The sequence below is a fragment of the Micromys minutus genome (assembly GCF_963924665.1).
Source record: "Micromys minutus genome assembly, chromosome: 11".
NCBI classification, from domain to species: domain Eukaryota; kingdom Metazoa; phylum Chordata; class Mammalia; order Rodentia; family Muridae; genus Micromys; species Micromys minutus.
Window position 1 is genome coordinate 45,231,455 of NC_137980.1, and position 16,568 is coordinate 45,248,022.

A 16,568-nucleotide genomic window follows, 5' to 3' on the forward strand; every position below is an offset into this window, starting at 1 on the left:
TGAACGGTCCTCCGGAGACGCCAGTACCACAGACTTCCCACCTCAGAACCTCGGGCCAACTGGACCACAGTTCTTAGCTTGGATGCGGTAGCTCAGTCTACATTCCAGAACTTGGAAGAGAATGGAAGCTTAAGGCCAGCCTGGGTTATCTAGACAGACCCGTCTCAAAGGGACAACAGACAAAACAAACTTTCAACAATGACCACAAGGTGGCAAGGCAGCTCAGCGGGTAAAGGAGCTTGCTGCCAAGCCTGATGATATGAGTTTCATCCCACACAGGAGAGGGAGAAAACCAATTCTCACAAGTTGTCCTTTGACCTCCACATGCATGTGTTTCCCTCACTCCATTCACATAAGATGGACAGACAGACAGATAGATTTTTCTAGGTGTTTAAATTTCATTTTATTGTGTATTTTGTGTGTATGTACATGTATACTTTATGGGTGTCTGGAAGTCAGAACAGGCTCTGGGAGCTGAGTCCTAGCCTCAAGTGCTTGCAACCAGAGTTGTCTCTCTGGCCCTTGTAAAATTTTATTATTTTATGTGTATACACGTTTTACACGAATATATGTCCGTGCACCATGTGTGCCTGATACCTAAAGAGATCTGCATAGGACATCAGGTCCATGAGCCTGGATTATAACAGACATAAATAGGTCCACTAAGGTAATTCAACAGCTAAAAACACTTACACATGTGTTCAAAAGCCCATGGGAGAGAATCAACTCCTGAGGATTATCCCAGGACATCCACATTTGTGTTGTGGCACATGTGTGCCTACACACACACACACACACACACACACACACACATGCACGCACACACATCACTAGTAATATCAATAAAATAATAAAACAAACATAACTAAGCTCAAGGAAGGAAGACAGAGCCACATCGTCGATTTGCTAAGAGTGAGGTGGGTGTATATCCTTGTTCACAAAATATTACCTTCCGGGAATTCCTCCACATTTGAAACAGTTTCTGCTTAGGAAAAGAAAGAGCCTCTTGGCGGAAGGTTGATCTACCGACTTAATGTGCATCAGCAATCAACATACAGTTCAGCAATATAATCTTGTTTGAGACAGGGTCTTGTGTAGCCCAGGCTGACCTCAGATTCATTATACACCCAAGGATGGCCTTGAATTCCTGGTTTCCCTGTCTCCACCTCCCAATTACTCGTATCACAGAAGTGTGACATCATACGTGACTCCATTTTAATAACCCTATTGTTTAAAATGTCTAGAAAACTGGGGTGGGAATGTTGCTCAGTTGGTAGAGGGTTTGCCTGGCATACGTGAATGAGGCCGTGAATTCCATTTCGGCCTTACATAAACCAGGGAGGCCAGCAACCATAGGAGAGAGATTGGCTTGGGGTCCATTTTGGATTAGAGTTGTACAGAACCCCAGTGTAATAACGCACCCGGCAGTTCCTTTGCTTGTACGCACCACAAGCACACACACTCCTCAGAAATGCATCCAGCAACTTTGGAACACCCGAGGGTCTCCAACTGTGTCAGGTTACATGCACCCCACCTCTGTGTGTTTCCCACCCCTGGTAACGTTTGGATTTAGACAGCTTCTGTGCAAGTGTATTTCTGCACATCAGGGAGAAGGGCTGATCTGGCCTGCGGTGGTTTTGGGTATACGGCAGGAAGGCAAACACTATCCTCTATTAATCTCTGATGGAGAATCCCCTCACTCCCCACCTCATCTCTGTATAGTTGGGTGGCATAGGATTAAAACAAGGTGCATTATGGGAAGGGACATGCAAAGTAGTGATTATATAACCCAATCTATCAATCAAAATAGCGAGCCACCCCAGTGTGCATGTTAGGAACAAGCTCCTCCTCCTCCTGAGCCCCAGGAAGCCTGGAACAATAAACACTCAGGGTTCTTGAGTGTTTTCATTCATGCAGCCCACTGTCCATCCTGACAAATGTCTCCCTGGATAACCTACACTGTTGTTTTGCTTCAAATAAAGTTCTCTCGCCACTTCTCCATATCTGTGTGATCCCTGGTTTCCAGTTATTTGTCTAAGAGGCAGGAAAGAGGCCTGGATCCTCATCAGCGCTCACGGTACCACATAACTGTATTCAGCACACTTGCTAGCACTTGGAAGGTGGAGATAGAAGGATCAGAAGTTCAAGGTTATCCTTGGCTACATAGTGCGTTCAAGGCCACCCTGGGTTACATGAGACCCTGAGAGAGAAAACCAAACCAAAGTGAAAACTAGTTCTTAAAAACAGGTTTTAGGGGGCTGGAGAGATGGCTCAGTGGTTAGAGCACTGACTGCTCTTCCAGAGGTCATGAGTTCAAATCCCAGCAACCACATGGTGGCTCACAACCATCCGTGGTAGGTTCTGATGCCCTCTTCTGGTGTGTCTGAAGACAGTGTACTTATATACGTTAAATAGATAAATAAATATTTTTTAAAAATAGGTTTTACGTATGTGACAACATATCTAAGAACAGAGAGAGCACTCCCAGGGAAAGCCGGGGGCAGGGGTCTGCACTGGCTCCACAGGAGCTCCGAGGGAGGGGATAACTCACCCGGGCGCCTATGCACAGCCTGCCTGACACGTGACCGTGTGTAAGGGGCTCTGCGTTCTCGTTAAGTCCCAGCTTCTGCAGTGGGACATTTTTCACAAGCCCGACAACAGGCTCTTTGCTGTTACAGTGGCAGGTAACAGGCGACCTTAAAGGCTCCTCCAAGGTTCCACCAGACATCATTTTAGCCTGGGCTGGGACAGACCCTGACTGGCCGAGGAAGGAGGGAGAGAGGGAGAGAAGAAGAGGGAAACTATTAATGTTATTCTTGTTACCTTAGTTAACTCTAAATTTTATATTTTTAAAGCATACACACATATACATACACACACATATACATATACACACACATATACATGCACACACACATATACATACACACACATATACATGCACACACACATATACATACACACACACATATACATGCACACACACATATACATACACACACACACACACACACACATGAATGCATACATGTACACACACACACTGTTGCCAAGCAAAGGCCAGAGGCATCAGATTCCCCCTAGTGTTGGAATTAAAGATAATACTGAGGTTAGCTGGGTGGGGGGTGGTGCACACCTTTTATCCCAGCACTCAGGAGGCAGAGGCAGGAGGATTGCAGTGAATTACATACTGAGTTCTGTATTTCTGTAGCAGGGCTACAGAATGAAGCCCTGTGTCAAATAAAGAAACCCACACACGGCCCTTCAAACTACAGGCGGGGAGACTGAGCCTCAGACAAGGCAGATGCCTGAGGCACGGGGACTGATTCTTGGTTCCTCGTGTGGCTAAGCCCTGCAGGGGCACAGGCCTTCCTCCGACTTACTCCCAGGTTCTTTCTACCTTCTCAGCCTTTCTCAGGCCTGTTCAAAGATCTCTGTGTGGTTCCCCCAGGCCCTGCCTGAGGTGTGGTTGCCTTTGCTGCTGTCCTGGGAAATCCTGGGGCCTTGGCCAGCCTTGGCCAATCCCACAACAGACACTTGTCAAACAGCAGCTGTCTGGGCAGAGAGAGGCATGTTTACCTAGGGCAGAGCCGAGGCAGGGGCAGTGGCTTCCTTCCCACACCATGAGTCCAGCCAGTTGCTCAGTACATAGGCTCCACTGTTCCCGTCTTCGTTTACACAGTCCGCACATGTCTATGGAGCACCTACTATGTGTGGTACACACGGTTTCAAACCCCACTGACATCTGAGAACAAGAATCAGGCCAGCAGGGTGGAGCGTGCCGGTAATTCTGGCTGAGGGTGGAGGACATGAAATTCAAGGCCATCCTGGACTACACAAGACTCAGTCTCAAAGGTAAACAGAAAAGGCTGGGCTTGGTCGTTTGCACCTAGAATCCCACGCTTAAGAGGTGCGAGGTGATGGGGAGAGCAGAGTTCAAAACCAGCTTCAGCCACAAGCCCGGGCACCCTCAGAACTTGTTTCTAAATACATTTAAAAGCAAAAAAAAAAAAAAAAAAGGAATGAGAAAAAGAAAGAAAGAAAGGGGGGCTGGAACAGATGTGAGCAGGCTATGGGGTAAAGACCAGCCTTAGAGAAGTCTTTGGTCATCATGGCTGCAGGCCTGTTCCTGTTGAACCCCGTCGGGGACTCGGTATTACACAGATACTAAATCCCAGGTCTTTGTTGTGGTCAGAAAGACCTCACAAGATCTGGGCTTGCACTCAGGCTTTCTTTCCCCCTGGCTCTAAGCTCTTTCCAGACACACTGGCTTTCCTATTACCCTGACTGCACCCCACCCCCACCGCCACCCTGTGCTGGACTCATCCATCCATTCCTCCCTCCGCCAAGGATCCCTTCCCCCCCCCCCCAAGCTCTTCGCAGCTCGTCTCATAATATGGATCATATGCCCTCCACTCAGAGCTCTTCTTGACCATCAAATCTCAGACCATCTCACCCCCGTCCACCACCATCAATCCCATTCTCCACTAAGGCTGTGTGAAATTACTCAAGAGCAGTTTGCCCCCAGTCTTCACCGCAGGGCAAACGCCATCAGAACAAGAGACTCCGCCTCTCCTTCCCTGTTGCGCCCCTGGTGGGGGAAGGTGGTATTACAGAGGTGCACAACCACTCTTCAGGGTGACTTTAGTTTGGGTTTGTTGTGACTGTTGTTGTTGTTGTTTTGGGTCAGGGTGTCCCTGTCACCCAGGCTAACCACACGCTTGTGATCTTCCTGCCTCACTGTCCCAGGAGCTAGGATTACAGATGTGAGCTACCCCCACCCAGCTGCAAGTCCACCAGCTTTGAAGGAACACTCACTGGTGTGACTGTTCTTCACAGAAGCTGTCAGGTGCCAGCCATGGCCTTCTGTGCGTCATCTGCATCAACCCCTATATAACACCTTTCCACACAGAACAGTTCTTCAGTCCACAAACGAATCTGGAGAATCAGAGAAGAATTCCCTCTGTCCGCAGAGCCATCAGATGGGGGGGGTGGCGGGGTGCAGCCAGTTTACCAGTTTCGGTAGCATGATGGGGTTGGAGGAGAAGGAGGAGGAGTGGGTGGAGAAGCACCTTCCAAGTACTAAGAAAGGAGAGAGAGAGAGAGAGAGAGAGAGAGAGAGAGAGAGAGAGAGAGAGACGGCACACTGGTGGTCCCTGGATGGCTGTGCAAAGGAAGTACGTTCTCTAGTCTTGGTTGTTACGGTCAGCTAGCTCTGCTCCCTCATACACACTGGGTTGGAGTTCAAGTCCCTTCACTTTGGCTGTGTGATTTAACCTCAGCCTTGCTATCTTGTCTGAGAAATAGTATCATTATGGCGCCTGCCTCATTGGGTGGTTAAGAGGTACGAAAGACTGGAGTTTTACAAAGTGCTTTAAACAGTAGGAAGTCCCGAAGGAGTCATGAAATAAGCAGCTAGGAAATGGATGATTGGGGGCTGGATGCGGCCTTGGCCGCCAGAGTCAGCCTCAGGTGCCCAGCATCCACCCTGCATCCGCCCAGCATCCGCCCTGCATCCGCCCTGCATCGGTCCTTGCCCCAGCCCTTCACTCAGTAGCCTACTGGCTGTACTTTCTCTACATGCGAGAAAGTATTTGTCTTTCTTTGAAGGTACATGTTAATCTTTGAAAAGGAATAAAGGCCTGGCAGTGGTGGCGCACACCTTTAATCCCAGCACTTGTGAGGCAGAGGCAGGCGGGATCTCTGAGTTTGAATCTAGCCTGGTGTACAGGACTCCAGAGAAGAGGGGGAGGAGGAGGAAGAGGAGCAGAGGAGGAAGAGGAGGAGGAGGAGGAGCATGATATAGAACTTTAAAGACTTTTAAAAGACGCTTCATGAATTCGCGTATCATCCTCACTGTGTTGGTCCAACTTCAGCGCATGCGCCACTGAACCAAGCAGGACACACGCTAATTTACAAGGAAATTTGTTTCTGAAGAGCAAGCAAAGGTAATTGAGGGGGAAGCAGCAGCAGCAGGGAGGGAGCCCCAATATGAATTACCTGGGAGCTTTCTATTTATTTTGTGTGCACCTGTGTATGTGTGAAGGTCAGAGGACAACTCGCTGGAGTCGGCTCTCTCTCCATCCTACAGATTTGGGTGGGGGGTCAAACTCAGGTCACCAGGCTTGGCAGCGAGTGCCTTCACCCACTGAACCCTCTCGCCAGCCCTCTCAGAAGCTTTTCTATTGATGTCTTAATATACCCATTATAAATCTTCCTAACACGATGTAAAGCAAATTCAGAAAGATTTTAAAGTGTTTATCCATGTCCTGATACAACCAGCCCTGTTGCCCGTGGACACCATGAAAGCGGCGCTACTTGGAAGTGTGGTCGTGAACCTTTTTGCACATTCTGTCCTGTGGCTCTAAAACTCCTTTGATTACCGGCCTCTATTCGGAGCACATTGCGCTGTATATACTTTATATACTGCGGAGACACAGTGCATGAAGTATATACTGTGCAGATGCCAGGGACATTTGAGTCAGGATAAAACACAAACCTGGCGTCCTTTGGTCACTCTAGCTGAGTGACCTGATTAGACCGTGCCTCCATTTCCTCATCTGTAAAATGGTCAGCAGTACCGTTTACCTTGAAGGGTTACTTTTGAGAATTTTGAGCCCTCACTCTTACTATACTATAGTATACTACAGTATATCATACATACCATAGGTGTCTTTGTTTTATGTTTAAGGCCGAGTCTCAAGGGTGGCCTTGAACTCATTATGTCTCAGGGGCTGGCTTTGAAATCAACCATACTTGGTAGTACATAATTGGAGATTACAATTGTGCATAGCTAGACCAGTATGATACAAGCATACACTCCCTTCCAACACTTGCTTCCTGGAACCTTGTCACCTCTCCCCCCTACCCTCTGTTTACTCCGTGACAGATAAAAGATGTTTAACTCAAAGCAGGTCCGCTGTCCCTCGCAGGTGTAAGGTGCACTCTCTGTAGCTACAGGAATAACAGAAGTGGTTGAGATGCACACGACCCTTTCCACGGGCTACCAGGCAGCCCCTTCCAGCAACAATGCAGGTTATGGCTTCGGCCCAGTGGTAGAGCACTTGTCTAGCATGCACAACAAAAATCAATGTTAAAATGAACCTTGTAATTAACCAATTACAAAAATCCACCATAGGTGAATTGGATCCCACCCTCATCACAGCCCAAGGGGGAACATTTCTCTCCTTTTTGGAGGTCCATTCTCATGCTAGAAACGCCTGAGTCACAAACAAACAAACATAGAAGGCCCAACTTCTGCACTTCAGTACCCCAGGTTGCTTCTGGGAACAATAAACCAGCCACAGAACAGACGGAGCCAAGATATTCTTTATAAACACTAGAATCCATCATGGCCAAGCGCCGCCGATAAAGACTGCGCAGTGGGCAGCGAGGCTCTGGACCTTTGTATGGGCTGTCTCCTCAGCTGGAACCCTCTCTCCTCTCCTCTCCCCTCCCCCAAGACTCCTGCTAACCGGTCTGGATAAGTTATCAGTCTGCTCTCCCAGAGACAAGAGGTCCAGGACCCTCTCCTCTAAGAGCTCCGTGTTCCTTTCTAGAGATTTCTGTCCACAGCAGGTTCCCCCTCTTCCGCCCCAGTTGGCTTGTCCACCACCCATGGAGCCAAGCTCTGACACCACGTTTTGCCTCCTGTGTTCCCGGAGGCTAGCCGTGTCTGGCACACTCTTCCTCATTGACTAGTCAATGAAGACAGGAAGGAAAAGGAGCACAGAAGTGATGGCGGTACAGGTTTTATGGCGGAAGCAGGATGCACTCTGGGAACTCATTCCTCGATTTGCTACATGGGAGGAAATGAAGCAAGAGCCTCCAAATCCCAGCTGACTCACATGTCTAAAGTCACACACAGACATCAATAAAAATAAGTCAGATGCATAGGACTCATCCCAGGAGGCCCTCAACTTCCAGGTGTAGAGCTTTAAGAAAGTCTCCCTCGGCCTGGAGAGATGGTTCAGTGGATAAAGCGTTTAATTATACAATGGATTGGGGTTTGAGTCCCCAGAACCCATGTGAAGCCAGCAGCATGCAGCAGTGACTCCAGCACACTTACAGGAGACACAGAAGACTCACCGGGGGCTCTGGGTCTTCTGGTGCAAATAGTGGTGAATAACAGAGACCCTGTATCAAACAAGGCAGAAGGACTGACCCAAGATTGTCCCTTGACCCCTTCAGTGATCTGTGGTACTCAAGCACACACACACACACACATACACACACACACACACGTACATGTACACACGGATGTGCAGGAGCACTCGTATGCATTCATGCACACACGGACTCGTGCATTCACACACATTTAAAATGAAAAACGAGAGCTTCCCATGTGCAGTCAAGTTTGTGAACCTGAATCTCAGAGGCTTTGAGGTAAGGTGGAAAGATGTCCGCAGGAGGTTGGGAGAGTGGTGGGAAAGACTATACTTGGGAAATGAGGGGTTAAAACATTCTAGATACTGGACATGGTGGCCCCATCCTTGGCTAGCATTTGAGGTTCTATTTAACTTTGGGCCTATTACTCTTTAAAGCCACAAAACATTGCTATAGTTTGAACCTATCTCGCTTCATTAGCTCAACCCAAGGTTTACTTGATAGATAAAGAAATCTAAGCTGGACATGGTGGCACACACCTGTTAGCACCCCCAAGGCAGGATACTTGCTGCAGGTTTAAAGCCCGCCTGGGCTATAGAATTCCAGGATAGCCTGGGCTACAAAGGAAAATCCCAAATTGAGTATGGTGATACACACCTTTGATCCAGCACACTCGAGAGAGGCAAGTGGGTCTCTGTGAGTTGGAGACCAGCCTGCTCTACATATCAAGTCCAGGCCAACTAGGGCTACAGGGTAGGATGAGATCTTCCACATGATCCCGGAGTGGCAGTCGGAGGGATGAAGGAAAGAGCCCATCTTTGCATGACTTTACGTGAGAAAGCCACGTTTGCAGGTGCCTCTGACAATGGCCTGTGAGCCAGGGTTGCTGCTAATGGTCAAAAAGATGGGGCTTTTATCCCATGAACTTAATGAGGCTCATTTGACACTGAGAAACAGGTATGTTACCCTGATGGAGGCCTGTTGTCTAGTGGCAAAATGACTCCACTCTCCTTGCCTTTCCTGACCTAAGCACTTGCATACTATACTGCTCATCCCTCCTTTCCTTCTTCCCTCCATCCCACCTTCCTTCTATCCATCCATCTATCCATCCCTCCATCCCACCTTCCTTCCTTCCATCCATCCATCCATCCATCCATCCATCCATCCATCCATCCATCCAACTTTCCACTGACTCATTCATTCAGTTAGCCTCCCCAAAGACTACATAGAAGTCTACCCTATAGAAATATCTTGTATAAATCTTGCAAATACAAGAAAAAGTATCAGACCAGACAGACTTGGCCCTCAAAGAGATCAGATTAGCAACAGAAAAGATTACTACCAAGGGGACACAGTAAGAATCAAGGTAAACAAAGACAGGAAATAAACAAAGCCAGGAGCCAGATTAGCACACAATGTGTGCAACCACAGCATCTTATCCTCACAGTTGCCAGAACAACCTCAAAGACAGCTAGGAGCTAGACCCTGGCACCTAAAAACAAACACCAACCCATGAGTCCCAGTACTCTCCCCTGTCCCAGACATTGCCCGGCAGCTATTCCTGATCTCATGTAACACATGGATGTAACGTGTCCTGAGGGACATCTGTTTAGAATCTAGAGACTTTAATGGCCACAGCTGATGGGGAGAGGCATTGTTTGCCTCTATTGAGTAGAGCAGAGTTCGGGGTTGGTGCTTAACATCCTACAGCATGCAGGATAGCCCTCTGTGACAGTTGTCAAGCCAAAGTAATGATGACAGTGATGAGGTCAGAAACCTGTAATGAAACAGTGTGGAGCAATAGTGTGCTGAGCCCAAGAGAGGAGCAGAGCCCAGCAGCCTCAGGTTTCTGGTGCTTCCCATATTGACTGGGAGCTTTCCTTAATTGAGGAAAGTGTGTTGGGAGATTTCTGGGTGAACTTGAATTTTTAAATTGAAAAGTGTTAGTTAAAAAAAAAAAAAAGAAGGGGACCCCAAGTGTGCTGAGGGGAACTCTTCCAGTCTCCTGCAGTCTCGGACATCTAACAGGGAAGTGGTGCCTGATGCTGGGCCACTTTGGTTCTAGATTGGACAGGCACAAGGTACAAAAGCCCATCAGAGGATGATAGAAAGGACAGGAAATACTGAGAGCTGACTGGCCTTGAGGGTCACTGTTCTGTGGCTGTTTGCTAAGATTGTCCTGATAGAGTCATCCAACACATGCATCCGTGTGTCTTGTCAATTGCATGAGACTTTATGAGACAAAGAAGACCAAGCAAGCCATCATCGTCCCTGACCTCTTGGAGTTCATAGTCTAGTCAGGGGACAGATGTTACAATTCACATCTGATCCAAGAGGCAGTAAGTGTGAGGTTAAAAGCAAAGGCACTGTGGATAGACTGGACTGGCAGAAGTCTAAGCCCTCGAGTGCTCCTTCATTGATCCAGGAGCCCCTGCCCTTCACTGTCTCTTGTTTCCAGCCTTCACCCAAGGGCCACCCTCTGCTGTGTTAACCTCAGGAATGGCTACTGTTGTCCTCAAGAGAAAATTCACTTTTTTCCTTTAAGTATTTTTTTTTTCTTTTGTCAGAATAAGAACTTTTCCTGGAGTTGCTCAGCAAGTTTCCCTGGTTTGCTTTACAGATGGACTCTCAGAAGTTCTGGGAAGTTAATGGTACAGCTTGAAGAAAGGGCAAAACTGGGCAAACTGAGACTTATTTTATCATAAAATGGAGTGCTTTAACCACCACCCCTACATGCACTCACACACGCATGCTCGAGTGCACACACACACACACACACACACACACACATACACACACACCACTGAAAATGTTCCACTGTCCTGGGACAGTTCAGTTGTTGTTGTTGTTGTTGTTGGAGGTGCGTGACTCTAGCCACTGGAGCCCCCTTTCTCTGACCAGTCAGTCACATATGTGGCATGGCATGAGGACTGACAACAGCTGTCTACATCATATCTCATGTCATATAAACATATGACTTTTGTTGTTGTTCTTCCCCCCCACAGAGATAACAATATTGATTCATATAACTTTTGTGTCCATTAAATGGGACAATAGATACAGAATATCCACTCATACATATATATATATATATATATATATATCCACTCATACACACATGCATATACACATTCAACTATCCATCTACATATATGTTATATATACACATACATATATTCATAAACATTCAATCCATCCATCCATCCAACCAACCATTTTTCCATACATCCTTAAATTTAACTATCTAACTATACATCCAACCATCTGTCCATATAGACATTTACCCAATGTGATGGTTTGCATAAGCTTGGCCCAGGGAGTGGCACTATTAGAAGGTGTGGCCTTGTTGGAGGAAGTGTGTCACTTTGGGGTGGGCTTGGAGACCCTCCTCCCAGCTGCCTGAGGATGCTCAGTCTGTTCCTGGCTTCCTTTGGGTGAAGATGTAGAACTCTCAGCTCCTCCTGCACCATCCCAGCCTGGAAGCTGCCATGCTCTTGTCTTGATGATAATGGACTGAACCTCTGAACCTGTAAGCCAGCCCCAATTAAATGTTGTCCTTTATAAGACTTGCCTGGGTCATGATGTTTGTTTACAGCAATAAAACCCTAACTAAGAAGTTTGTACCAGAGACTGGGGTATTGCTGTGATAGGCCTCACTATGCTTTTGTTTGGAAGAATGTGGATTTTGGGACTTTGCATTAGGAAAGCTGTGGAAGGCTTTAAATGGGGCTTAATGGGCTATCCTAGTAAGAATATGGAAGACTTTGTTACTGAGAGTGATTTGTAATGTGCTGACTTGGATCAAGCAGTTTCAGTGGAAATTTCAGTATGTGGCCAAGAGAGTGTTTTTGTAGTATTTTGGTGAAGAACATGGCTACTTTTTGCCCTTCTCCAAAGAGTCTGCCTGAGTTTAAGATGAAGAGATGTAGATTAATTGCTTTGAAAAAGAGGCCCCAAAACAGCCTGGTATAAATTCTGTTGTGTGGTTATTAAAGCTCACCCTTATGAAGAGCATTTTAATGAAATGGAGCAAGTTGAGAAAGGAAAGATACAAAATATATGGTTTGAGTATTAAAGGGACATCAGGAGGAGAAATGGAGCTAAATCCTGTGTTCAAGAATTTCAAATTGAATTAAGCAAGACCCCACCCAGCTAAATTAGCTCCAGGCAACTTAGTACAAACCTTTAATCCTAGGAGTCAAAGAAATTCAGGTGTGATGGTACACACCTTTAATCCCAGGAGACTGGCATACAGATCTCTAAATTCCAGGTCAATCTACAGAGAAAGATCCAGGACAGCCAAGCTTAGGTAGTGAAGGAGTTAGAAAAGAGGAATCTAGTGATAATGTAATAGAACAAGGGGGCATGTTCCAACTCCTGCAAGCAGCAGAACTTGGCAGCTTCAGCCATGTGACTCTGGCCTTATATTTAAGAGGAGAAGGAGACCACTGGGACAATTGATGTTGATTAGCTGGAGCTAAGAAATTAGTGGTGATTAAGAAGAGACCAACATCACTGAGGTGAAATCTTCTGGGAAGTGTTTTCTGGGAGGATAAAAAACTGTGTTCCAGAGATAGCCAAGGTTGTACCTCATGCTGCAGCTGTACTTGGTAATGTGTAAGAATCACCCAGGTGGTACTGGTTTTGAAGGCATGAAGGCGTCATGAAGAACAGCTGAGGCTTGGGACTGTGAGAGACCATGGAAGGCCATTGGTGAAAGTTCAGCCGCAGTTGTAGTTGACAATCCAGGATTGAAGGGATCATGCAAAGGATTTGAGGCTTGGCACCATGAAGTGAGCCTATGAGAGGCTATTGGTGAAGCCTAGTTTCAGTGGAAGACCCCAGTATATTAGAGATGCCAGTACCATGGGATGATCACCAAGAACAACAGCAAAGACGTAGTGGATCGATCTGAGGTTGAAGTGCTACAGCGGGCAGAGCTGGAGAAGTGAAGTCAGCCCTTGGAGGAGCCCAGAATGTCATGTGTGGATCCCAGACATTGAAACGAGAAGCTGTAACATTGAAATTGCCTTGGAGACCCAAAAATGTTAAAGATGCCTGAGCGGTGGGATATGTACCAAGGAAAGCTGCTACCAGGGAGTGGAACCAGCCCAGGAGAAAAAAGTTTGTTGCCATCAACAAAGATGAAAAAGGAGTTGAAGATCTGAAGACTGCTTTGACATCAGGCATAGAGATGGCAGAATTTGGAGTTTGCCTAACTGGTTGCCTGACTTAATTCAAGGATTACAGTTATTTGATTGGATGGATCTCAGAAGAGACTTTGAACTTTGGACTTTTAACATTGTTGATACTGCTACAGACTATGGGGACTTTGGAAGTTGGTTCTAAATGTACTTTTTATTATGCTATGTTTAGGTATGGCCCCCATAGACTCATGTGTTTGAACAAGCCAATAGGGGCCAGGGAGTGGAATGTGATGGTTTGCATATGCTTGGCCCAGGGTGTGGCCTTGTTGAAGGAAGTGTGTCACTCGGGGGGTGGGCTTGGAGACACTCCTCCTAGCTGCCTGAGGATGCTCAGTCTGTTCCTGGCTTCCTTTGGATGAAGATGTAGAACTCTCAGCTCCTCCTGCACCATCTCTGCCTGGAAGCTGCCATGCTCTTGTCTTGATGATAATGGACTGCACCTCTGAAGCTGTAAGCCAGTCTCAATTAAATGTTGCCATTTATAAGACTTTGCATTGGTCATGATGTCAGTTCACAGCGATAAAACCCTAAGACACCCACCCATTCATCCAACCATCAAAACACACATCCAACATTCCATCAGCCATCCATGCATCCACCTGTTTAACTAACCATTAAACTGTTCATATAGCCATTCACCCAACCACACATCATCCAACTATCCCCTCAACTATTCAGCCATCCATCCATTCCTTCATCCATCATCCTTCCATCCTTCCTTCTATCCAATTATTATAAAGTAATCCACCCATTCATTCAACCCTCTACCCATCCATCTGACCATATATCCATTCATCCAATCATCCATTCCTCAACCATGCATTTGTCCATACATCCATTTATTTATCTATATAACCATCCAGTTGTTCATATAGCAACTTACTCCACCATCCATGTATTCACTTATCCATCCATTTATCCGTCTATCATTCTTCTATTCTTCTGTCTATACATACATTTAACTATCCATTCATGCAAACATTGATCTATACCTACATTCATTCATTCAACCATCTATCCATCCAACCAACCACCCATATGTATATGCCAGCAACCCTATATTTGATACCAGCACTTGTTAAATACTGCAAAGGATTTAAAGAGAAGGGACACATGAACATCTTCCTAAGTACAGACCTGGGAGACAGAGATACTGTTGAGTGATGCTCTTACTACATTATCCTTTAGGAGCTTCTTTTTCCACTCTAGCCTATGCTAATAGAAAGGTTAGAGTTTGCAGAAGCCATGTGCTGCGCCCCTGGAGAGCCAATTCCTCAGGCCATAGGTTCAACCAAGTCTTACAGCTACAAATGGAAGTATATCTAGTCCTTTAAGCGTGCTCCTGTAATCTCTAATCCAGTGAAATCAACTCCAGTTTACAAAAGAGGAAGTAGGTTGAGAGGGGGAAGTGACTCTTCCAAGGTCACACCACTGATATATGGGATGAGTCCCAGGCCATTTGATTAGCACATTTAGGTGTCCTCTGTGTCACATTCTCTTGCTTACTGGTGAGTCAAAGCAAAGAATCCCCAGCCCAGTCAGAAGACTAGTCTCTAACAAGTCACTGGCCATATAGCCTCAGCTAAGAATTATATCAAGGGGCTGAAGACACAGTCCAGTGGCTAAACGTACTTAGCTGATGAGGCCGATGACCCGAGTTCAATCCCTGGGACCCATGTGATGGAAGAAGAGGACTGACCAACTCCTGAGGGTGGTGTGCTGGCCTCCATGAGCTCATCATGATGCAAGCAAGTTTATAAACAAATAAATGTACACTTTTAAAAAGAATGCTGTTATGCAGTATTTGTGGAGTCCACACAGTCTTCGTGATGTCATGAGCCTTATGTCCTACCTATACCCCTTATAGATCCACAACTCTAACTTTGTCTTCATGTCAATAAAAACAGTGGAGGCACAGAAACATTAACTGCCTCAGATGATCATCCCACAACCAGAAACACAGCCAACATGCACAGCATTCCAGAGGCCAAGCTCTATTTCTGTGTGTGCACGTGTAATTTAGCCCCATGAAACAGTCCAACTTATTATTTTTTCGATTTAGAATTTGTCTCAAGAGGAAAAACATTCTCTTGGATCTCTCTCCCCAGAAACAAAACCGTCACCAGTCTCTCTGTGTCCTCCCACGGAATTTTCTATGCAAATACAAATGTGTGTACATATATAGGACTACATCCGTTTTGTTATCAGAAACATCCGTGGTTTTTTTTTTTTTTTTTCTGCAACTGAGACTTTCTATCTGTGTACACATCATCACTGCATTAAAAATTCTGATTTACATATTCCTATTTCATTATATATTGCCAGTCTGCTGGTCACTGAAGCCTTTGTAGTCAGTGGACAGCACATTTTCCCAGCTTCACACACCCAGTGCAAGATCACATTCAATTCCCTTAGACCCTGCAGGATTATGATTTCGACTTCATTGGCAGGAGGAACCAACATGCTGTCCCTGTGGTTCATCCACTGAGGTTCCACCCCAGCTAGCTACATCAACAGGCTCAGCACCACTTTCAGAGGATTTTGAACATCTCTATGGGGAACCCTTCCTTTCCATAGAATTATGAAAAGACTCCCTGGCTGTAGGTTCTCAAAAATCTCTTCCCCCTCAAAAAGAGCCAAACCCTTGCTGCAGACTCCTGCAGCCCTTTCCAGCCCTTCCCACACAGCCATCCCTTTGTCAGGGACCGGAGCAAGGCCCAGCATCTTCTGAGCTTCCAGTTATTCTAAAAGGACCCACAGCGGGTCTGGGAGCCCATCAGAAACATACTGCTGTCCTGTAGCGTCCATAGCCCGACCGTGGTCCTACCCTGTCCAGCCATCTCCCAGCCCCAGATATTGCCTTTACTTACCATAAGGACTTGCCACTGGAGCCCCGAGGGGCGCGTTCATACTGACCATGACCAAGTGTATCCAGCTGGACACTGGGGGGCATGGAGGAACTGGGGCCCACACACGGCAGCAAAGGGGCCACCAGGAGCGGGGCCACCAGGAGCCGGTCCACCAGGAAGGCAGTGAGCACAGCCAGCTGCCACCGCCCGGTTATCTTATTGATTCTTCTAATCACCTAAGGTGGGTGGATACGTTAAAGAGTAACCAGTCACTTAGGGAACCTGTGGCTGGGGATTGTCGCTTTTGTCATGGCAACAGCAACCTGGCTAGACCTGAAGTCCACTCAGCCCCAATCTTGGATTCTAGGGTTAGGGGAACCTAAAGCCAGATGTTGGAAACATCAGC

General features: G+C 46.7%; 1 protein-coding gene across 2 annotated transcripts in view; it reads right to left on the reverse strand.

The window, feature by feature from the left end:
• Positions 1 to 16,232, reverse strand: part of HNF4A (hepatocyte nuclear factor 4 alpha) — a gene marked incomplete at both ends in the record, with an annotated part of 59,618 nt that extends 43,386 nt beyond the window's left edge. For both annotated transcript variants that reach the window (XM_080925172.1, XM_080925170.1), the window contains one exon: positions 16,184 to 16,232. In XM_080925172.1, coding sequence (XP_080781298.1) covers positions 16,184 to 16,232 — 49 coding nt within the window. The remainder of the gene's footprint in view (positions 1 to 16,183) is intronic.
• Positions 16,233 to 16,568: the final 336 nt, after the last annotated feature.